Genomic DNA, 23,582 nt, shown 5'->3' with positions numbered 1-23,582 from the left:
TGCCTTGAGATGATGTGTTGTAAATCGGCGCCATATGAATAATATAATTGAATTCTTGGTTGAATAATTAAAACTTTAAATGAAAATCTGTGAGGGGTATGAATACAAGTATAAATATGGGGTAGAAAAAGAACAAATACAGCCAAAACTTTTGTATATGAAACCCAACTATTTAGCCTTCATCACACTCTAAACTGACCAAAGCTTTATTCATGTTTTCATTTTCAATTGTCTCAGACTTCATCAGATACAGCATTAATTGGACATACGGAGAGACAAGCCAAAATGTTTTTCTGTTGCTTTTTCACTTTATCAACAGTTTGCCTGAGCTTAAGTCCTGCTTCAGAAGTTTGGCGTTTAATGCGAAACATGCCTCTACAGAAATCGGATTCAGAGATTCATTATTAAACACCAGTTTTTCAGCTTGCTACTCTCTGCTATCAAGTCTCTCTGCATGATGCTTGGTGTTATTTGCGACTCAGAGATGGAGAGCAAACACAGTGAAATATAAAACTCAAGGTTGTTTTCTACAGGCCCATATTTAAAAACGAGAATCAATTCGAGCTCTTCCATCATTGAGGCTCGAGTACCGTGCCACGCAGGTCAAGATGTTTTGGATTCTTAATGCCAAAGCTCTGATCATCGCTCACATCAAAACGTTCGGGATGAGAATGAAATCATGCTTCATCAGAGAGAATTTCTGAACAACCTATAAATGTTCAAGTCCATCAAGTTAAAAGATCGTCTGCTGCAAGCTTAAAGAGCCGCTTGGCGACGGAATCTAATTTAATGCATCCATCTGAGACCTCACATCGTTTTTCTGTAAATTTGCCAGAGCATTTTCAGAAACTATAGCCAGCTCAGTTTTATAATCCACTGGTTTAATGACTGTATTGTTTACCCAGCTGAAGACCAACAGTTTGCGCCTTAAATCCAGTATAAATATGCAGCGAGCGTGATATCCATGTGATGGATGTAGAAAAACGAGAGGACACAAAGATTGGTTCGTGGAAGATGACAAATGTTTTCTGGTTCTCCTGTGCCGTTATTGTGGTTGTCTCCGCTTCTGAAGAATAACCTTCCAATATCCCAGTGCACGACGACATAAAAGGAGAAGTGCTTTTTAATATCGCCAAACATATTCTGCTTTCAATATGCACCCAATTCATCTCCCTGTCTGCCTCTCTGTCCTTTAAATCCTCACAGTTAAATAACCCTAAATTACAGTTTCAGGCTCCTCATTGATTTTTTTGGGTCAGGCCAGTATTTAGATGTGGGTACAGAGTTCTGTGTCAGTATGACTTATGATGTGTGGGATGGAGGGGGGGATTTTTTTAAGCATAAAATGTCATCCCAGCAGCTCCACTGAGCTGCAGTCCATGAAATGTGATATTCGGTTGAAAAGACTCCAGCAACAGGGCTTCTGCCAACTTTTTTTTTTTTTACTTCCTTCAAGCCTTCACATGAATCAAAACTGCAAATTTTTGAACAGTCACACATTGTTTATCCAATTAAGGCATTATTGCTAAGGTTTAAAAAGCAGGAAGTCTGGCTTAAAGGAGAAAGAAAGCAACTTGAAGTAGCCTAAATAGAATCAAACAGTATTCACTTACACAGAGAGAAGTACAATAGTAAGGTTTGTGTTTTGGCCGATTTTGTTGTTACAATGCTTCTACGTAATTAACCTTTTACCACTGAAAAGCCTGTTTATTCTCTCTTCAAAATGGCGCCACATGTGTAGGTCAAACAGAGTTGCGTACAGGGGTTACACCCATAAATAACTTGCCAAATTTTTCTTTACCAACTGCTTATGATGGAGGAAGTGGGACTGTGTTTTCTCCATGATGGAATAACAAGAATTTTCAACACTGGAGGAAATCCCAATGCAGAGAGAAATGGAGATGAGATCCCGCAACCAGTGGCAATCCCGTGTCTCCAGACTTAAACCACTTCTCCATTATCATGTCTCCTTCTAACTGGTTAATGTCTGGTTTGGTTCTACCAAAGGTGATTAATCACAGCCAAAACGGTACAGTTTGTTCCTCTGTATTGTGAGCGTGAATTAAGGCAGGAATTTGGGCGGCGGGTAGCGCGCCGCAGCTTTGGTCGACATTCTAATGAGGTTTGCAGCAACACTCGGCAATGGAGAACCTCAAGGTCTTAGACTTAGGTAATGAGGTCAATATATGTAAAGCAAAATCCACACATGAACTTTATTTAAAAAGAAAAATTCAAAACAAAGAAATAACTGCACATCACAACTAATTAATATGATGTAGTTCTGACTGCTCCGTCCAACAGACCGCCGACTAGAGATGCAGTTTCTCGCCGTTTTGTTTCTGACTGTCATCCTGTTTGCAGGGCAGCGAAACACGGTCATTCCACTCCAAACGTTGACACGTGTGCTCATGGCGGTGCTCAAGATTAAATTCATAATTATGCTTCTCCACGTTGTGCAGCTTTATGGCAGTAGACAACATGTCTGCCAGCCCACTTTTGTGGTTGAAATGTTGTATGGAGTTTGCAGTGACATAAATAAGACAATCATTGAATTCAGTCTGCTGTCTGGCACGGCTTGTACTACTCCTGAAATAAATATGAAAACGGGGAAGAACCGTGTAAAGCAACCAAATGGAGATGAATTTGGACTGGGTCAGAACCGGTCAAAGCCACTCCAGTGGAGAAGCCCCTTCAGGGAGTGAACTGTATGCTACATCGTCTGATTGGATTCTACAACCTGCTGCATTTGGACATAAGTTGATTTTTCTTCCATTTCTGAGATGCTTACATTTAGTTTGAAGTTGTTTTAGGTGAGCAATTCAGCTAAGTGCAGAGCGAGCTGTGTGGCTTACTGCTGTTGAAAAATGCACACCATGACATGGTCGCTCAACCTTTCTTTCTGTAGCTGCGTGAGAAACCTTAATCTCTCCAAATATCAGAGCATAAAGACAGCTGGGAGTTCACTCTGTTTTGTTTGGGTGTCACTTAAAAGTTGCCCAACAAAACATTGCACTGCACTCCTAGTTCCACTTAGGTTGACAATGCTGTACTGGATATTTTCAGTATGAAATTGTGTGCCGTTAAAATAAAGAAAAGAGCTTACAAAGTCTGAGAAATTTCAGTTTAATGGAAGTAAAATGTAAAGGAATGAAAGCCAAGTGGAGAAGTGTACAGATTATTCCAACATTTTTGCACCAGTAAGTAATTTAGGGACAACATCAGGGTTAACTCTCTTGCCTTAGGAAACGTGAACATATAGAAAATCCATGCATTAAACTGCACACCTTGTTGGAACCCAGCCACTTACCCAGCAAACCACAGCTGGTCTAATGCTGTAAGAATAAAGCCCATAAAGGAAGAAAATACTGCGTCTAAAATTAGAGAAGCACTGCACAGAGTATCAATGTACCGCTGTTTAAGAGGCAGTTTGCATTTCACATTTGAGCTTAAATTACCTTTACAAGGAAAGGGGTTTTTGAACAAGAATAACAAATCTGGCTGTTTCTGGAGGGCATAAAGACTGAGCAAAAAATAGCTCCATGAGTACAATTGAAGCTGAACAAGCTTCTGATAGAAGATGTTTGACTTTTAATTTTAAAGCTGCCCTATGGCAAGCGACACGTTTGAGGGCGAGGCTGTCAAACATTAGGGCGTTCTTTATATAACAACGTTTTGCTGACAAGCTTAATTTATGCTTGTGTTTATGCAGTTTAGAAATGTTTACCAGCGTCTTTGGTTGTAAAGATTAAAGAAGAGCTACATGCATGAAAGAACAAAATAAAAGAATAAAAACCACAGCTACAGCGCAAAATATAAAGCATTAAAATGAGTCTGTAAAAAATTTGAGCTCCGTTTCATCTGGTAAAGAAACATTGTCAAAATATAACTAAAGTATATTTCCAGGAAGAAGTTCTCATATGCTCCTTGGCTCTGGGCACCAAGAAAGGAGACAAGGATGACTGCTGATGCTGGCTTCTACCATAGCGCTAAAATGATTTCCACTGTGCGTATTAATGCATATTGAAGTATATTTGGTGTTTGAACTTTTAAAATTGCCAGTTATTTTAGTTTTCTTGAATTGTTGTTACTTCCAGCATAAAGAGTGGCTCGGGATCTATACCATATATTTGAGCTAAGGGTGTGCGATTGTTTAAGATTAATTTTTGGAATAACTGGATTTATTTTTTCATCCATCCACTTGTATTTCCATTGTTCAGAGTGTTGTCAAATAAGATGCTAGGCCTTGGGTAGGGTGATAAGTGTTTTTCTACAGATGTACATTTATTTGGACTTCAAATTCAAATCAATTCACCAAAGGGATGATTGTAATAAAATGCAGTTTTGGGAAATATTTTCTGTCTTATGTCATGTCTTTTTCAGAAAGGGAAGCAAGAATTTTTTATTTTTTTTAATTAAAATCAGAAATCAGATTTGGTATGAGAAAATTGTAGATTTTATTTTCAAACAATATTGTCCAGCCCTAATTTGAGCCTTTATTTTCTAATTAATCCTCTATGGATTACAGAAAACTAACTATAAATTCAAACATATATGCAGAATTATTGTTAAAAAACTTAAAATAAAAATTATGAAAATTTTCTGACAAATACTTAACCAAATCTGAAAAATTGTAAATCATATATATCACTAAAAGTCACAAATGTATGTGATAAAACAGAACTGGATGGCCGCTACACATCTCAAATTTAACTCTGTAAATGTTACAATTTGCTACATTTATGTGTATAACAGTGACATTTTTTTTTTTTTAATTGGGGGTTATGCTGGAAAATCTCTTGAAAAGTTACATGTGGATGTTAAGGAACAATATTCTTTGCTGCAAAATAACATTATTTAGATCAAAAAAGATGAAAATGAAATAAGTCTGCAAGTGGAATACGCTACCTGTTTCTCCAAGCTCATACAAGGTAAAGCCGTCAATATGAAGGTAACCCTGGAAGCGCTCCCTGTTCACCCACGACGACAGGCTGCCGTCCTCATACTCTGCAAACATACAGCGGGGGAATCTTTCAGACACAAAGGGACAGAGCAGCTTATTGAGATTCACCGCACAACCTGTCGATATCAAAAGCAAAGCATAGCAAAGTATTGATGGCTGGACTGTCAGAAGATCACAATGTTTACAACATGTAACCTCTTTGGGGGGGTAAAGAGCGAGACACTGTCTGAGCATTCACAGACACGGGGCACGTAAACAAAGATCAGAGGAGTCTGAAGTGGTCTGGGTCATAAACGGCACTTTAGACGGATAGATGACAAGTGAACAGATAAACAAAATAACAGGGTTGAGAATATTTTACTCGGGGTGGATTGTCAACAGTTATCTAGAATGAACAAAACATGTTTTATTTATCAAATAAATGGTTGTCAAAAATACTAAATTATCCATTTGGCATTAATATTTTCCATTCTGCCCCGATTCTCTCATCAGTTCTGCTTGTCAATCACAAAAAGCAAGGAAGAAAAAACTATTTCATACTATTTTTAATGCATGCACTACTATGGGCAAGTAAACAAACCACTTTGACAGCCAACAAAGTGGAAATATTATTTGTATATGGAAGACCAACATAAAGCAGTTCATAATTGTGAAGTGTGAAGAAAATGACAGTTTTCAACTGTTTTTAAAAAGCCAAAATGTGTTGAGTCTTCAGCTCTTGTTATACTCTGATGCCCCTAAATAAAATATAGTTCAACTACGGTTATAATATTTTTTTAGTTTTGGAGGAATGACAGAGATCCACAGCTCATGTGGATTATGAGTATTAAAGTAACAAATATTAGTTGTTTACATTGCAAATTTAATCTTGAAGAAAAAGAGGGAACAAGAAAGCTATTGTTTAGTGGTGTGCAATATGAGTAAGACATGTGAGTGCTATATAACAGCTGAATCTTGTTAAGGCAAAATTGATTACAACAAACCCAAGTTGTCATAAATCTATTTTTTTCTCTCCAGGTAAATTTCGCACCCGTCTTCATTAGCATCTTTCATACTAAAAATTTACAGCTATCTACAGTTCAGTTTCTGCAGATGCATCTAGTCCCTGATTTTTCTGTGGAATATAATTCCAAAATACAGGGCAATCCTGGAAAAAAGTCAGATCCTGCAAAAGACTTGAGTAGTGGAGGTTCACAACCCTAAACATACATCTATATATCCACACACAATAGAATAATTTGAATGATCCAATCAGAGTCCCCACCTGAATACAATTCAGAATATGTGGCAAAACCTGAACAGTCTCAATGAGCTTGAACATTTCCTGAAAGAAGAAAGTCTTTGTCGCTAGATGTGAAAAGATGATAGTGCAATTTTCTAAGACTTGAAGCTGTAATCGTAACAGAAGATGGTTCTACAAAATTCTGAGTCAGGGCTGCTGAATACAAATGGATGCCACACTTATCTTATTTCTACTTGTAAAACTCTTAAAAAATCTGATGTCATTCTTTTTCTTCTATGTGCTACTTTGTAATAGTCCGTCGTGTAAAATCTCAAAGTATAGCAAGCTTTGCAGTCATGACCTGACAAAATGTCACCAAATGTGAAAATAATTCAAAGGATATAAAGTCAAAGACAATATTTTTTTGCAAGGCATTGTATCTTATGCATGTCATGTACAAAAAGAAAAGAAAACATAATATTTCTAGACAAACATCTGGAGGCAGTATGTGGGTTATAGAACACGATCAGTGAGGCATTTTAGAAACTAAAAAAGCTGAGAAAAGCAAAAGGATGCACATAATTACTGTCAAATGTAGCCGGAACCTTAATATGACATGTTAATAAGTTATCCTGACCTTTACGCTGCCACTTAAGTAACTACAGGAACACTGATGATTTTTAACATGATTCTCATGCTGCAGGGCCTCAAAGGAGCCGAGGGCACAATACCGAACATGACAACTTAAAACCCTTGAACCCGCTTTTAAATGCGCAAGGCTGTGCCGTACAGTTACATTAGAATGCATTTCTCCCAGAGCCTTGCTGCTATGCGAAGGCAATGGAGTGTTGCTGTAAAAGCCTGCTGAGTCAGTCGATCTGGTAGACATTCCAAAGACTTCTTCCCACAGATGCTTTGGCTTTATAGACAGCATGCAGCTGCCCAACTTTTCCCCAGAAGCAACAGAGCGAGAGCGAATCGAGAAAAGAAGGTGGGGGGCTTGGGGCCGCGTTCTTTTTAAGGTTGTACCATCTGATGAAGCTCTTGTACACGACTCAACTTGCTTCACCTTGAATCAAATTAGAGTCGCTCTCTTCTCAGGGCATGAGGCTCAGAAATTTCATGCTGCCCTACAGGAGCCCGTCAGCCAAGAGTTCGCACAGTGGGGAGACAACATGGAGAAATGAGGGGCAGGAAGGGGAATAAAAACAGACAGTGGGTGGAGAGGGGATGATCTGGTGTCAGGAATTTGGAGCTGAGGTAGGAGGGAGCGCTGACACATTTCAAGGATGAAGGTTAATGGTAGAAAAGACCTGGGAGTCTATGCAAATAGAAAGAAACAGAATGACAGTGGAGAAAAGCAGAGGAGGGAAGGTAGCTTCATCAAAGAGAACTTTAACAGAGACAGGAGGTTGATGAGGATGAAAAGACAGACGGTTGAACATAAAGTGTAAAAAAGGAAAGATTTCTTCCGTTACAGAGAATAAGATAATGTGACACGCATCCATAAAGCACTAAGACACATTACAATGAGAGCAGGAAATGAGATCTGACGCTCAAGACCTGATGGATAAGAAGACTGAGAATAAAAAACGACACCAACTATTAGAGGGATTACCATGAGATTTCAAGGTAATGCTATAGATTAACTAAACAGTTATAGCTTCTAATGAAAGGCTATTTTAATCCTACAATCTCTTAATTATAGCATTTAATGAATAAATTATCTGGTCTTCACCAGATTCTAAAATTCAGATCAAACATCAAGAGTAGAAACCTCCATCCCACCAAATACACTGTGAATCTGTTTCAGGGTTTCCCCCAGTGTATTATAAGCCTGGCGGGCCACCAGGCTTTCCTTGTGTCCCCACCAGGCTAAGCATTGGTTATTTATGCAAGTCCTTGTAAAATGTTTGCATTTATGTGTCAAACGGCCCAGTCTACGGAAGTCGGGTTCTTCGAAAGCCACGAATATGGACAACCGGAAGAGAGAAACTAACTGTTTCATAAAATGCCATGTATGCTTGAATTGAAAGTTATTTTTTGAAACAGCAACTATTGTCTCATCTTTACAGAATGTGTGTCGCTTTTTCCATGTTGCTCCTGTTGTGAATAGTGATTGTCTGATGGAATCAATAGTGTGAAATTCATGGGGTTATGCCGTGTCAAAACCTGGTGAGCTACTTTTGTGTTACACCACCTTAATAAATTTTCCTTTTTTTTTCCCCCTCATAATAAAAAAAGTTGACCTGTGTTTGTTTTGTAATACTTCATACACATTTCACAACCCAGCATCATAATTTATAACTTAATGGTTATGGATTTAATACTTAGTCTCAGGCTGGAAAGGCTGAGACTAAGTGCCACCTTTCAGTTCACTATGAGATCAAGTGGTCTGATGGTTATCAGTTCAATAATCCAACATTTCAGGGTGAGAATAATTAACTTTATAACTGGACCATTACAGTAATAATTCACACAGTTCCACAAACTGTGTTGAAATGGTGAACATGCGCGTAAACACCGCATAGGAGAGCACCGGCTCTCATGTTGTTGAGGTTTGATATACAAAGAATCTGTCGCAGTCTGGTTGGCTGTTAAACTGTAAGTGGAGCACTGTGAAACAATATTGCTTAGATACTGTCCTCCACACAGCCGTAATCTATTAAATACTGCAGAACTGCCATTCAAATCAGGCAGAAAATGAATTTATGTGACATCATGTCTTTTACCAGAGATGCAAATAAACGTGGAGGGTGATATGTAAGCTATGACCAGTCAGCTGCATAAAAAAAAACTGAACTCTTACCAGTTGTCATCTGTAGCATTAAGTGAAGGAAAGCAAGGATTTTTAAATGCTTTTTCCATTTTTACTGTAATCGTAGAACACTGTAGCATTTTAACATTGTTGTTTACAAGGACTGACTCATTCACATTAAGCCTAATTTAAACTAGAGAAACAGAAGCAAAGGTAAAAATGTTATCTGTTAGCTTGTACTTCAGCACGCTGGCCCTATTCAAATAATCCGAGGTAAACACTGCCTGTGTCTAGCTTATCTAAACAGTGTCATTTTTATGACTCGTTATTCAGTCTCTACTTTAAATGAACCCAATCAGCAGCCGTGAAACAAGTTCTACCTCATGGCAGCCACATCCATGAACATTTCCTTAAAAGGTGCAACACCATCAAACCATTAACCACTGATGCAGATTAGAAGAAAGCACTGATGCAACTGAGAGTAGTAAAAAGGGTAAATTGGGGTTGTAAAACACATTTTCCATGTAAAAAAAATTCCAGACTAGAATTTCCAGGGTTTTCAGTCCTGCATAAGAACAGTTGGCAGATTTCACATGTGGAGCAAAGAAAGAACAAAAGGAAGGATGAGGGGAAGGATGAAATATAGGACAAAATAAAGGACAAAAGCAAGAAAGAATGAAAAAAATAGGACACAAGAAAGTGAAAAAAAGACTTAAGGAAAGACACATGGGATGAAACAAAACGGCAAAAAGGAAGAGCGATTAAAGAAAAAAGGTAGAAGAAATAGCACAACATTCACACAAAGAAAACGTACAATGTGGAAAAACAAGTTTTTCAATGCTTGTTTTCTTTTGTACCAATTCAAACCTGAAAAGTACTGAAATCAGATTCCAAAACTTTCCAGACTGAGTTGGAACCCTTGGAATATGGCAATCTTGTGAAAGAAGCAATGACAAAAACAACTTCTATCCTAAAGATAATGTTTTTCTGTCTTCGTATAAAACAGACCATGTCGGTCAGTGTCTTCATCCACACGCACATAATGATCAACACTACTGAGAGCCTGCAGCACAGTAACAGCTTACACCAGCACAGCAGCACGGCACTGAGGATTTTAGTTGTTAAATATGCATGAGGCTCAGTGCCGGACTATATTTTAATGGCGTTCTTCAAAAGCGGGATGCTGCTGTTTTGGGAAGTGTGCAGCAACGGCAATCAAAGCTAAAACAACACTGTGTCAAATATCACGTTACACAAAGTGAGGGCTGGCTTTTGGGCAGCGTGTCTCTGCACAGTGGGAACTCTTCTTTAAAACAACACAGACCTGCACAGTAAGAGCACCGAGGTGCAGCAGTGAATTCCTAATAAGCGTTTTTGAATCTGAACTAACTCAAAATCTAAAAAAAAAAAAAAAAAAAAAAAAAAAAAAAAATAGAACTGCCAGGGGAAGACATTGTTTGCATATCCTCCTAGGAAGAGCCAGCCTCTAAAGCCAGGAGATAAAAAAAACAAAACAACAATGCAGCTCATGAAAAGATGAGCATGAAAGCCACTCAGTGCTGTGCCAAACAGTTCATATCCCTTCAACTGTTCTGCATTTTAAACATAAACTTCTTTTCCTCCTTTTATTTAGGTCCAACTCACGTCTGTGGCAGACCCACAGCATGATGCTGCTCCTGCCATGTTTCACTGTGTTTCTAGTGTTACAGTCAGAGTTCAGATGATATTTGACCTTTTGAAGATTTGTTCTGATTGTCCAGTATTTAACTGTATGTATATTCCCATCAACCTGGACCAGCTTCCCTGTCCTTGCTGAAGACGAGCATCCCCACATCACGATCCTTCACTGTGTATCAAAGTGAGTAATAGCTAGGTGACCTCAAAACAAAGAAGTTTGTAAAAACTTTAGGTCGTCTTATGACTTAATTAAGGAGTTCCCTTCTTGCAAGTCTTGCGTAAAGCTCGGATTACAGTAGCCATATTGGCAGCTTTTCTAATCAATACTCTCCTTGATCAGCCTCTCAGTTTTAGCAGATTTATCGAAGTAAATTTTCGGATGATGGATGGATTAATGCTGTGATGTTTCTTACTTCTGAAAGGAACTGGTGGTACTGCATTTAATTTAGGGGTAACAGAGTAAGAGGGAATCAGTATGCAGACTACAACCTTCAGATTTTTACTTGTACAATTTTTAAAAACCATATATCACATATTTCCACCCAGTTCACAGTTTGAAAGAAATGTGCAAGTCTCAAAGGTGGGAAAACTTTTTCAATGCAACATCCACACTGCCTGAAATAAAACTGGACAGCTATGCAAACGCGTCACGGAAGTTCAGCCAAATTACATTTGATAAAACACTTTCTGACAGAAAGTCATGCAAAGTGAGGGATACAGAAAACCACATCACATGATTTAGGATCAGTTCTCTTATGAAGGATCAAGTCAGAGCAATTTAAGCGAGACAAGCCTGAGAAATAAAGCAAAGCAGACAAACAGATGCTGTGGAGCTACAGAAGAGGAAACAAAAACAAGGACTTGGAAGTGGACGAGAGGAGTGGAAGGATTTCTCTCTGCTGTCATTGACTGCTTAACGAGCTGCAGCCGTGATGTTCGATAATAAAAGTGTTTTTACTTTCAGAGATTAGAACAGAGGAGAAGAGAAGCACGCAGTGGGTCGTTTTATCATCCAGTTTGGCTGCTCCATCTTTGACAGGTTTAATCCGCCGCATCCATGGCGATGCCAGACACGCGCATCCTCTGCATCCGGGTCCCGGAGGACTCTCCTGAGAGTGCCGTTTTTGTGGTCAACGTCTGCTGCGGCGAGCCTCTGCTCCTGCGGTTCTGGAGCACCAAGCCCGTGTTCTGCAGCGCTCAGGTGGAGCAGTTGGGTGTGGGCTACAAGACCCCAACGCAGATGGATTTTTTACTGAGGGCCGTGCGGCGTGTACCCAACCTTCCCAACAGCCACTACTGGGGGCCGTTCGTACTGGCACTGTGCCTCGACGCTCTTCACTTCCGCTTCAGGCTGCCCGTCGAGGTTGAATCCGGCGTTGATGTTCAACGCATAATGAAGCAACATGGTAAACTCACACTGCTGCGGTGAAAAGCGTAAATCGGAAGAGTTTCTAAATACATTTTGTAATGTTTGTTTCTTTATTTTCAAGCTAGTTTGGCTTTGTTGGATACATACAGCTTGAATTTCTCAAACTGCAATCAATCAAACCTTAAACCTACACAATAGCAGACATTTCTGTGTTGAGAGAAATGTCCCATTAGGAAGCACTGAAAATGCCATTTTTGAAACTACATTCCTTTTAACAAGAGCTAGTGTGTGTGTCTTGTAGTGTGTGTCACTGATAATGTTAGATTATTGTATGAATGTGTGTGTAATATATTTGAGAGCAAACATTTTTCATCTTCTGGATGTTTCCTTTTGTAAGAATATTTATCTTTAAAAGACTGACCAGCACATCAACGAATGTCACAAAGGAACCATGCAAATCTTTAAAGGGTTAAGAATAAAAAAATATGTATATGAATAGGTTTTAATTTAATATTTTTTCAGAAACTGGTATCTCCTTAGGGATCAGTGAATCCCTTAAGCATTATAATAATCCCAGCTCCTCTTAACATCTGTGAATGGTTCTTACACATTTTGCCATACTTAAGATTTAAATCTGAAGTTTTCCATTCCTTTTAGCTGACTTTTGAATTTTAAAACCAAGTAAGCAATGATTTTTAGAAGATATTTGTACAGAATCCAGATTTGAAGAAGAAAACGAACAGAGTAAGGAGGAAAGGTCACATGAAATCATAATCTGTAGCGACCGAGTCCACTTCAGATTTGACCTTTCAAACACATTGAGCTGTCCTCTACAAATACTTCTTTTCATTACTCTTCCAGTTAGTGATCACAATCTTTTATCTCTTGCCAATGGCATCTTCAATTCATATTTTCATGACCTTGCTTATTTAATAAGCCCAAAGAATGTAACTGACTGAATGTAATGCATGTCAAAGTATCTGAATGATTTATTTGATCAACTTAAACATTCAAAAATCTTACTGACACTGTCTATTTCTAAGCTGGACTCGGAAAAAGCAGTTACTTACATGTTTCCTCTTTTTCAAGGTTGTAACAAAATATATTTTTCCTATTGGCTGTTTAATACAACAAAGCCACAGGTGACTAATTTCCATCCTTGGCTGTCTGATCCCAAGAGCGGATTGAAAGATGACTCAGAAAAATAAAAAGTAAAACAGAGAAACATGCAGAATCCAGAGGGAACACCAGACAAATCCTGATTAACTCGTGAGAACTCAGTTGTGAAGAGAGTTTTATGTATCGTCTCCTTTTTGTTCCCGTAGATAGATTTTTGTAATGACACGTTTTCTCACTTTCCCTCAAAACCTCAAAATGATCGACATTACTCAGCAACTTCTTAAATAGTTTGTTTTTTCATCTCTTATTTGGCTCCAGCGTTATCCAAAGTGGGAAACCATCCAATGATCTGGGCCAGAAGAGCGAGCGGCTATATCTTGCAAGCAGAACGGCCTTTGGGTCAAACAGCAGCTGTGTGCTGAGATTCCCTGTGGGCTGAGCTGAGACCCAGTCCAGTTTGCTGTTAGGTGACCCAAGACCTGGACCACAGTACGGTGTTCCAACTCTGAAAAACTGATTGGTACCCGTGTCTCATAAACTATTTTCCTTTTTCCTATTTCCACGAGAGAGATCTGTCAGTTTAATGTTGTTTTAATTTGCTAACAAACTTTAACATTAATAGGAATAAATGTTAAAGTGTCACTGTTCAATACAAGTCATTATTAAATGGAATCAATTTGACTAATAGAAGTGAATCTTATTTTTAGTTTACTTATCCAAACTAAGCATGATTATCCTAAACTACTTCTTTGAAGCTTAGAATGGATGGAATATAAGGTCTCTAAATGCACATATTTTCCACTCTCTACTGTATTTTTCCACTGATATCCACACCTGGGATCAAACTCCACAGTTTTCCAGAAAATTTATGACTACCTAGGAAGCCCGTCTGTGAGAAATCAAACCGTTCAGCTCGGATTTTGTCGTTGCTTCAGTGTCGGTTCAGTTCTCAGCTTTATTTAACTGTGTAGACAGCGAACAAGCATGGTGCTTGTTTCTTTTTCTGAAACCGCGGTCTCCAACGCCCACTCAGAACAGGCCCCAACAGCGAGGCCCACTATGCAAGTCCGCCCAGAGACAAACCACCGTGACATCCCTGGCCTAACCACACGGCTATAATAGAGGGCAGAGCCCAGGCTGGTTTATGATGAGCCGGGCACACCATAAGCTTGTGCGGTGAGGGAAATGATAGAACAACAGCGGGAAAGAAAAGTACAAGACAAGGGAGAATGTGTTAGACAAAGACCAGAGTAACAAGATACCTACCATCATAAGTAAAGTGGGATCCATCCTTGAAGACGACGACTGCGGGCAGCTCTGACAAAGACACGGACTGTTGGGGAAAAAACAAAACCCGGTGTGACTTCGTTGTCATTAAAAGATCCCTTGAAGCTGATTTGACTACAACTGTATAAATCATAATAACTGCAACATAAACACTACAGGAAACAATAAAAGTCAAAGAATATGATTTAAAAGAAAGCACGGAGCAATTTATGAGGTTTACGTCATCTCGTTTTGTTACATTTACCAAAAGACCTGCCTTTTCACAGCACTTTTAAAGGGATAGTTCAGAATTTCTGTGAGACTTTCTGTGCATATGTGAAGTGCATACAGTTTTAGACATTTATACACATGGAACTTTTTCACCTTTTGTCATGTTACAGCTGCAAACTTCAGGATATTTATTTGGGATTTCATGTTTTACACCAACAGAAAGTAGAGCAACATGATAAACTGTAAAGTTTGAAAAGTGTGGCTTACATTTCCTTTCTGTCCCCCTGAATTAAAAACTTTGTAAATACTGAGCAATTCTGACACATAAATAAGCTTTAAATTGGACTATGTCTTAATGTAATGTTGAAGTCTTAATGTTGTAGTGGTGTGTTCAGGATGATGAACATGGTAGTTTTCCTCTTCATATAGTAGGATGCACCGATTGCAGTTTTATGGACGATCACAATCTTTAAAAAGCTTGCCTGAAAATTCTGATTTTGGCAGAGAATTATAGGAAGCATAGGAAAAGCACTAACAAAATTGTATCAAAGGTCCTTTCACTGAACTGAAAATACACAAACAAATGATTTACCTCAGGCAAAGCTTCCTCTGAAGCTGAGAAGAAGTAAGTATAAACAATAAGTTCAGACGCCGCATCATTGTACTTCTCCTGCAAACAGAAAAAAAGAAATCAGCTTTTAACTGTTTTCAACGGTAATAAAGGAACAAGATGAGTGTGATTTTTATTTATCCAGTCTACATTTTCAGCACCGTCTGTTCTGAAAAGGCTTGGAACAAAAACAACGTCTCATTTCATGGGTGGTGCTTACTTTCAAAGGAGACTCTGCACCGACGTACACAAAAAGAACATCGTGTCTCTTCAACATGTGTTCAAACATCTGCTTGCTAGGAAGAGCCCGGACGGCTGGTCTGGAGGAAAAAAACACCCACAAAATATGATTTATTTGGATGGGTCGTTACCTCAAATGGAGACAGCGAAAACATGCACTTTCAGGGAAGTCAAGCTGTTGATTTATACACTGATGGCTCCACCTAGTGGAGGTTTGCTAAGAGGAAAAAAACGTTTCCCTCTCTCAAGCTGGGGCCAAGCTTTTGATCATCCCCTCTGTCATGGATGGAGTTTGATTTCCCCTGAAGGAGGAGAAAATCTGTCGGGCTCGCTTTATGCAGTGGCTTAAAGTGGAGCATCAGAGGCATCCGCTGAGCTATGAAACAACTGTGTTCGGTGTTGATAAGCAGGCTTGGATGAGCTTTCATTAGCACAGCATGTGGCACTTGGAAAATAAAGGGGGAAGTTCTGCTGAGTTCTTAGCTGCATGTCATATTGTTTCGGTCCGAGACTCACCCCGCCACCCTGTTGGCAAACTCCACAATATCGTCTTTTGTTCTGGGTCCCTTGTAGCTGTAGGCAAGGTCGCCCTTTAACCTGCATGACAAAGAGAGACAAAGCAGGGGTGAAAAGCCGTTTATGGTTTTCACATGACTGGAAGCAAGTTTTAGGAGGTAATACTGATGTAATGTAGACAAAGTCATACTGTCACACATGAATCCTTATAAAGCTCTTTTAGCTGTTATCTAAACCCAACGTCTACACATTTCAAAGCCAAGACTTTTAAATAATTTATGATCATGCAAAAAAAAAAAAAAAAAGATCTATTAATTAAATTTTCATGACAGGTATTTCCACTGCAGGAAAGCTTCACTTTTGGTTCAAGCAACTGTAACTGTTGAGGAACAAAAGAATAACACAAAGAGGAATTAAATGAAAGACAAAAGGGACCACATAAAAAAGGACAACAAGAAAGGAGTAACGGTGGGACACAGGTAAGGAAGGACAGATTAAAAGACAAGGAAAGAAGGAAAAAATAGAAGTTAGAAAGGAAGAAATAAAAATAGAAGGAATAAAGCAAGGACAGAAGAAAGGCAGACAAAAATAAGGAATGGAGGAAAGAGAGATGGACAGTTAGAAGCCAGGATGGAGAGACAGAAGCAGAGGCACAATGAAGCAAGAAGGAAGTTAAGGATGTGAGGGTGTGAGGAAAGGAGAAGAAAAATGAGCCAGGAAGATGGAAAGGAAGGACAGAGAGAGGGAGAGAGGAAGAAAGAAAGGAAAGAACATTTAGACAGTCTAGAAAGACATATGTTCAATTCTCCAACTTTCTTTGTCTATACTCATCAGTGTCTGAAAAATCCTGAAATCACTCCTATTCCTGGTAGGAGCTCATCACAAATCCATCAGACGGTCAAAATCCATCACTTTAATTTGAGCTATTTCATATTCCAAATTTAAGAGGTACTTGGAAATAAAGGCTGCCATGATATTAGAGAGTTGGGTCCAAAACTTAAAACAAACCCATCAAAGAGACGGCGAGCCCATTAACAGTGGCCAAATTAACTAGCTGTTACACTGAAAACTGATGAGTTCAGCAACATTAAAGAAACCAACAGTAGATAATGAAGGCATCATCTCCATGAAAAAAACAAAAACAAAAGAAAAAACACCTCACAACATCCAGCTAAGTGATGAAAACTCACTAAGGGGTATCCGGGTAATTATCCCAGAGAAAAAAAAATGTACAACATAAAAGGTAAGGAGAAAAATAGTTATTGATATCAAATTAAAAACCCACAATAACATTCTAATAACTCAAACTCGATCTAAAACAGCATTTTTCAGACAAATATGATAAATGTCAACATATTCCTCAGCTAAAAGGTTTCAGACAAACTCATTTAATCCACTTTCAGCATGAGACATCAGACAGACAGACACGGCTTCCTGTTACAACGGGTCACAAGACACTTTCTTTAAAAAGACAGAAGACGACAGATTAATTCTTGGCTGTTCAGGGATGAACCATCTGCTCCAACTCAGGCAAATGCTCCAAAACTGTTTGGGTGACACTTCACAGCCAGACACAAATGGACAGTGACCCAGAACATAATGCAAGAGGAACCCAAGACTTTCTGAAGGAAAGGGAAATGGACGTATTATGCAATGGCTGAGTCGACAGGACAAGCATGCAAGAAAGACATCCGTATTAACGGCCAGCTTTGAATTTTTATTTGAGAACCTTCTGGAAAAATCCTCAAGTTTCATAGTAACAAGAGTGTCAAACTAAACTGACACAAATTTATTAATCAAATTATCAATTTATGAGTTGGCATCACCTATTAGAAATTACTAAAGTTACCAGGTAACATTGTTAAAACTGTGTTATGTGAGTGTATTCCTCAAACAATAAGAGTTTTGCCTTAACTCTACAATTTTCAATAATCATTGCCGGTTTCTGCATTTTCAATAAAATGCATAGGTGGAAAGCTCATAAGAATACAACTTTACAATACTTTTCACCCTTCCTGTTCTCACCTTAAAGTCTTGTTCTCACACAGAGCCTGAATGAACAGCAGACATGTCTCAGCATGTTTTAGAAAATGATCTTAAAAGCTTTAAAACTGTTTTTTCCTTCGTCCTCCAACTTTATTTTTAACATCAATAAATTATAATATGCATTCCATTGATGCTCAGTTGTCAGACTGCAAATACCTTTTCAAAATATCAACCATTAAACAGGTAATAAACATACTTTTCATGAAACCTACATTTCTGTATTTAATGTTTCCACTAAATACAGAAAGTTGCAGAAATTTCCGCCTCTCGTGGTTAGATCCCACCAAGTGGAAAAATTGTCCAATTCTGGTTAGTAACATATTCCTTTGTGAAACTATAATTTTACATTTCATCTATTTTTTGGTTTCATCCATTTGTGGGAGGTATCAACACTAATCTGTTGTACATCCCAGAGAAATGTTCTTATTCTGTAATATGGTGCTATGTATACAACAAAAAGACAGTAACCTGATGTGATTTGGTCATAAACTGATAAGTAATTTGCAAATAACATCTTGGCTGCACATTAATACAAATTTATGCTAGGCCACCCTTTACATGAAGGCTTAAAATGATGCATTTAGACAGCATTTCAGATTCTTGGTGGCTTAACGGAATAAAATGTCCTAATACAACTTAGGCTTTAGAGTAACACACACAGACTTACAAAGTAGGGCTAATACTTTATGCATGAGATTCAATAAAGAATAAAAAACCCTGACACATTCCTCCCACATTCATAAAACTGTTGCTGCAGATTCGTCAGCTGCCTGTTAATGCCATGGCTCTCACTTTCAGACAGATCCCAAAGGTGCAGCGTGGCACTGAGAGACTCTGGAGGCCATTGAAACCCAATGACCTCATTAACATGTTGGTGTGATAATGCCAACCGCCCATGCTGGTAGAGGCCATTAGGGCCTGCACAGAGTCAGCATCAGTACTCTGACGTACCACAGAATTTCAGTAAGGCTCAGCTGGTATTCGGGGCTTAAATGTGCGGCAGAAAAGAACACCCCCACCTCTTCACACCCATGACTCATGCACACACAGCAATGCAGCTCCATGTAGACCTGGTATTTGACCAGATGTTTTACCTACACATTGGAGCAAAAAATAAATAAAATAAATAAAAAAAAAACTACACCAGAATGTAACGTTAAATATTCAACAAGCCAATTGGGATTTTATTGCCTGATCAGCTTTACAATGCTGTCCATTTAAAGCCACAGTCATCAAAAGTGAATACGATAGTGTGTATTATATCTGAACATTTTGTAAGCCGCAGGCCTCGCCCCTTACATCTTCTCATCTGGGTCACATAAAAAAATGTTAAACCAAGCATGAACGCATCTGTAAATCTACGCACAAATCCAGTTGTGCTGCTTTCACTTCGAAAGCAACTTTAATTTTCTACGTAAGGAGAATCTTAATGTGAATCTTAATGTATTGCAGAAGGCTCTTCTGCAATAAACAAAGAGCAATGTGAATAACAAAAAAATATAGTTCATGCTAAACAGAAGGAAAGAAAGCAAAATATTGATGCAGAATGTAAATTTTTTTAACATGTCATAGCTCTGGGGATTTATTTGCAAATGTTATAGTGATGTGTTGTGTGCAGTTTATTAGACACAAAGTTGTCTTGAATTATAACTTGAACTTAAATGATCAACATAGAACCTGATGAATATTCATCTTAAGTAAATCCAGCTTCAGTTGTCAGTATTGTCCCAATCAGGCTTACTACAAAAAAAAAACATACACATCAAAAGTCAGGTTAGTCTAAAATATAGCACCAAAAAAGAAAATAAAAACAAAATAACCTTTGTCCTAATTATCTCCCGTTCCAAGCAGAGCACATTAAGGATCACGAAGGTTTCATCAGCCCACAGGGCCTAATGAGCTCAGGGGCAAACAGCCTCTAAATCAAGTCTCCTCTCATCAAGGGAGGCATCTCGTGCGATTCGATGCCTGTTTCATCACTTGCTAGGTTTAATGTCAAGAGCCCCGCCGTGATCCTGTGGCACTTTCCCAAATGAACCTGATGAAACCAAATGGGAAGCCCATTATGGCAGAGCCACTGATAAATGGCCCAGCTTCAAACACATGGAGGAGACCCTGATCATTTATTCTCATGTCAACATGCGCTCTGCCGTTACGCAGCTGGCGTCTACATAGAGCCAGAGATTTAATGGGGAAGACGTCACTTGTCATTCAAGAAATCGTTTCTCAGAACAGACGGGATCAGTGAAAATGGCACCAACAGGAAGCCAGGGATTATGGAGCATATCTGTAAATAATGCTGGAAAAATAAAACCGAGCATTAGATATTCTAACATATAACTGACAGCATCTGGGAGAGCCAAACGTAATCAAATTCAAGTGCAAAATGTGTGAACAGAGCCTGTCATTTAGTTATGCCTCCAGGAAAACACAACAACACATTTTCCCCTCCTGAATATGGTTAGTTATCTTAGGGTATCCCCACTGGTTGGCTCTCAGGGGACGAGGCATAAACAGAGCCAACACACGATTCTAATAATGACACAAATTAGAAAAAGGTTAAGGAACAAAAATGGAGGAGAATAACATCATAACTGCATGTTGAGCATATAAAGGTTTTAAACTGACAGAAAGAAATGACAGTATTTTGGTATTTGTCCTGCCAATCAACAGTTGATCAAAGTAACATCAGTTAGTTACAACAACTTAAGTATGAGTAATTTTGGTATAAAGGCATAACAAGGTTTCAAAAAGTCAGTTTAAAAAGCATAAAACTTACTGCATCATATTCTTTCTAAAAGTTAAAGTCATTCTAAAGAGATGCCAGAATGACTTGAGTTTGCTCGACTTGTTTGAAGCATAAATTTAAGACTTTTTAAGGATGCACAGACACCTTGGCCATTAAGAAACAACTCAAGAACCTGAACATATCTACTAGTTATCCTGTAGTTTGTCTGCAATGAACAGAACAGTAGGAAGGTGTGACATGCTGCTCAATGACAACCTGAAAACTACTTCATTTAGATTGTGTTTAACATTAATGCTCAAGTCTGTTTAATACAATCTTAATAATAAATAAATGCTACAGAGAATCTGATTATAATTGTAATGATGCATATGTTATATTATTTTAGAAGTTGGTCCTGCATTATGTTTTGAAATGCTTCATAGATAAAGCTGGATTGGAAATTGGCCACAATTACTGCATCTTTTTTAACAAGCCCTGCACAACTGATGTGTGCAAAGTTTTTCAAAAACAGATGCATTATGGGAACTTTTAAATAGTATTTTTGCATGTAATGCTTGTCACTAGTAGCCCTGTGAGTATTTTCCAGAAAATCAAAGGTAAACACTTACAGCTTTATTGTCGGATAGCCTCGAACACCAAACTCTGAAGCCATTCCTGCAATTCATAAAAATAACACTCGCATTACACCAGAAACAATAGTTAGACCACTGTCTTTTTAAATCTTGAGGTAGCCATCTGATTTAGTCTCGCAAGGATATTTATCTACTTAAATGTAATTTATAAAATGATTTACTCACCTGAGTATGCAGTGGCATCCATCTTCCCAACACGCACCGGTGACCCCGATCTCTTCAGCTCTGCTCCCACGTCGTACCATACCGGCTCGAGTTTTTTGCAGTAACCGCACCACGGAGCGTAGAACTGGAAGATAGAACAAGAGGAAAGTTATCTCTCTGAAAACAAAAGCATTTCACGCTGCAACTCTCAAATACAAAAGAAAAATCTAAAGCGCCACTGTTCACACCTCATTGTCCTGATTCATTCATTTCTAATGACTAAAAACGCCCCGTGTGTCTACAGGTTGTTTGTGGTGTTATTGTACAGTCTATTAAGACATGCATTATTAAAGTCAGAGGGGCATAATTGATGTTGAGATATAGCATAATGTGTTTGCAAGTGATTTATTTGGTTTGATTCCAAAAACTTTTGTTTCATAAGCCCACAGAAGTTTTTCCAAAAATTCAAGATGCTTTTAGGAAAAGTGGGACAAGCCTTTCTGCTTTCACCCTGAAACTCTCATATGGAGTTTCTGTCCAGTCTCTGTTTTGTTGTAGAATTATGAGCAGTGGAGGCAAGTAAGGCCTGCTGTGCTTTAGATTTTGCTTTTGGGGTTTTGTAACCTCCTGATAGTCGTGGATGTGTTCTAGGAGTCATTTTGATAGGCCACCCCCTCCGAGGAAGGCTCAACATCGTTCTGTGTTTTATCCAATTGTGGACATCGCTGCAATTGTGTTTTATTCAAGTATAAAAGCCATAATAATGGTTTTGCAAGACTAAACAGAAACTTTAAGCCACTTAAGAACAGTTAATACTGTATTAATCGGTCAGATATGTTACGTTTAAAGGATTTCTTGATTCTGCAGGACTTGCAGCAAGCAGGCCTGGGTGTGCTTAGTGAAGCTGAACTCAGTCTGCCAACTAAACATAGTTAATTCATGGTTTAGTAAATGAAGGCGGGAAAGGATTGACTTTGTTTTTGTCCCCTCTAATACATAGAAAATGGCTTTGAAAACCACTTTTTATATTTACTCATGCTATCTTTGAAAGCAAAAATCAGTTTTATGATATTAAACACTTAAGTGTAGCATAAAGGCAAAACCAGAAGACATGTGCAATGGGGCAAACACTTTCTCAAAGCATTGTACTATTTTGCTGCTAACTTCATTAGTTTAACGCTGGTGTTGAATCTTTAGATATTGGATTCAAAACTAATGAATACATCCCTAAAACTTCAAATACAGGTTAGGGCCTCTGGTCAGTGTTATACGTTTTATATTTCCCACGTTGCAACAGCTTACGCAAACACTAATGTTCCAATAACCCTAATAACAGAAGTTATTCCTGGAGACCAAACTAGCTGGTAAGGCACGTTTGCCACTGATTTGACCCAGACCCAAACACCACAGCTCTCCAATCCCCCTGGGCTTTTCTCCGCATGCTTGACTTCTTAACTAATCACCAACACAGAGGACGGCGCGCGCACACCCTCCCCAGCAGCCACCACATCCACAAGAGATGATCCGGGCAGCGGCGTGCTCAACCCAAAGTTAACCACACTTCAATGGATTCAGTGAATCACTTTGTGTTTGCATGTGTGTTAAATGTCAGACTCACGTCAACCAGCCAGATGTCATTTGCCCTGGTGTCTTTAAATCTATCACAGAAAATTAGAAGAAAAAAAAACAAAGTTATACTGATTCAGCAGATATTTAAAGACACCAAAAAACTCTATTTGAGTGATATACTGTGTGTGGTGTCAAGACAAGTATTTAAAAGAAAATATAGATTTATAACATAATCTAATTATCTTCATTTAAAAACTTGGAACCTGTCATTTTTCCTACTGTTTATTAAGCAACTTTTCATGGATTATTAGTTTTAAATGTGGAAACATTTCTTTTTGTTATGTTTATCAGATAAACATCTTTCAAATAAAAGATGCATGTCGCATTGCAGATTTGCAATGCGGCATATTTTACTGTCTTGCTGTTCTGCTCTGTATTGCTACCTTAATAAATGAGGGAAAAGGTGATTGCTTT

The 23,582-nt window shown here is 38.5% G+C and overlaps 1 protein-coding gene across 1 annotated transcript in view; it reads right to left on the bottom strand.

Annotated features, from left to right (window-relative positions):
* tmx3b (thioredoxin related transmembrane protein 3b) overlaps window positions 1-23,582 on the bottom strand; it is a 44,280-nt gene that overhangs the window by 19,644 nt on the left and 1,054 nt on the right. The window contains exons 3-10 of the mRNA XM_015021879.1: window positions 23,158-23,197; window positions 21,561-21,684; window positions 21,372-21,417; window positions 15,969-16,049; window positions 15,433-15,532; window positions 15,195-15,272; window positions 14,372-14,438; window positions 4,906-5,004 (exon numbers count right to left, since the gene is read on the bottom strand). Of these exons, the coding sequence (XP_014877365.1) occupies window positions 4,906-5,004; window positions 14,372-14,438; window positions 15,195-15,272; window positions 15,433-15,532; window positions 15,969-16,049; window positions 21,372-21,417; window positions 21,561-21,684; window positions 23,158-23,197 (635 nt within the window). The remainder of the gene's footprint in view (window positions 1-4,905; window positions 5,005-14,371; window positions 14,439-15,194; window positions 15,273-15,432; window positions 15,533-15,968; window positions 16,050-21,371; window positions 21,418-21,560; window positions 21,685-23,157; window positions 23,198-23,582) is intronic.

This window comes from Poecilia latipinna, unplaced genomic scaffold, assembly GCF_001443285.1.
Source record: "Poecilia latipinna isolate Pla-1442-1.1 unplaced genomic scaffold, P_latipinna-1.0 Scaffold2886, whole genome shotgun sequence".
NCBI classification, from domain to species: Eukaryota; Metazoa; Chordata; class Actinopteri; order Cyprinodontiformes; family Poeciliidae; genus Poecilia; species Poecilia latipinna.
The sequence above is the reverse complement of the archived record's forward strand: the minus strand, read 5'-3'. Positions and strand labels throughout refer to the sequence as shown.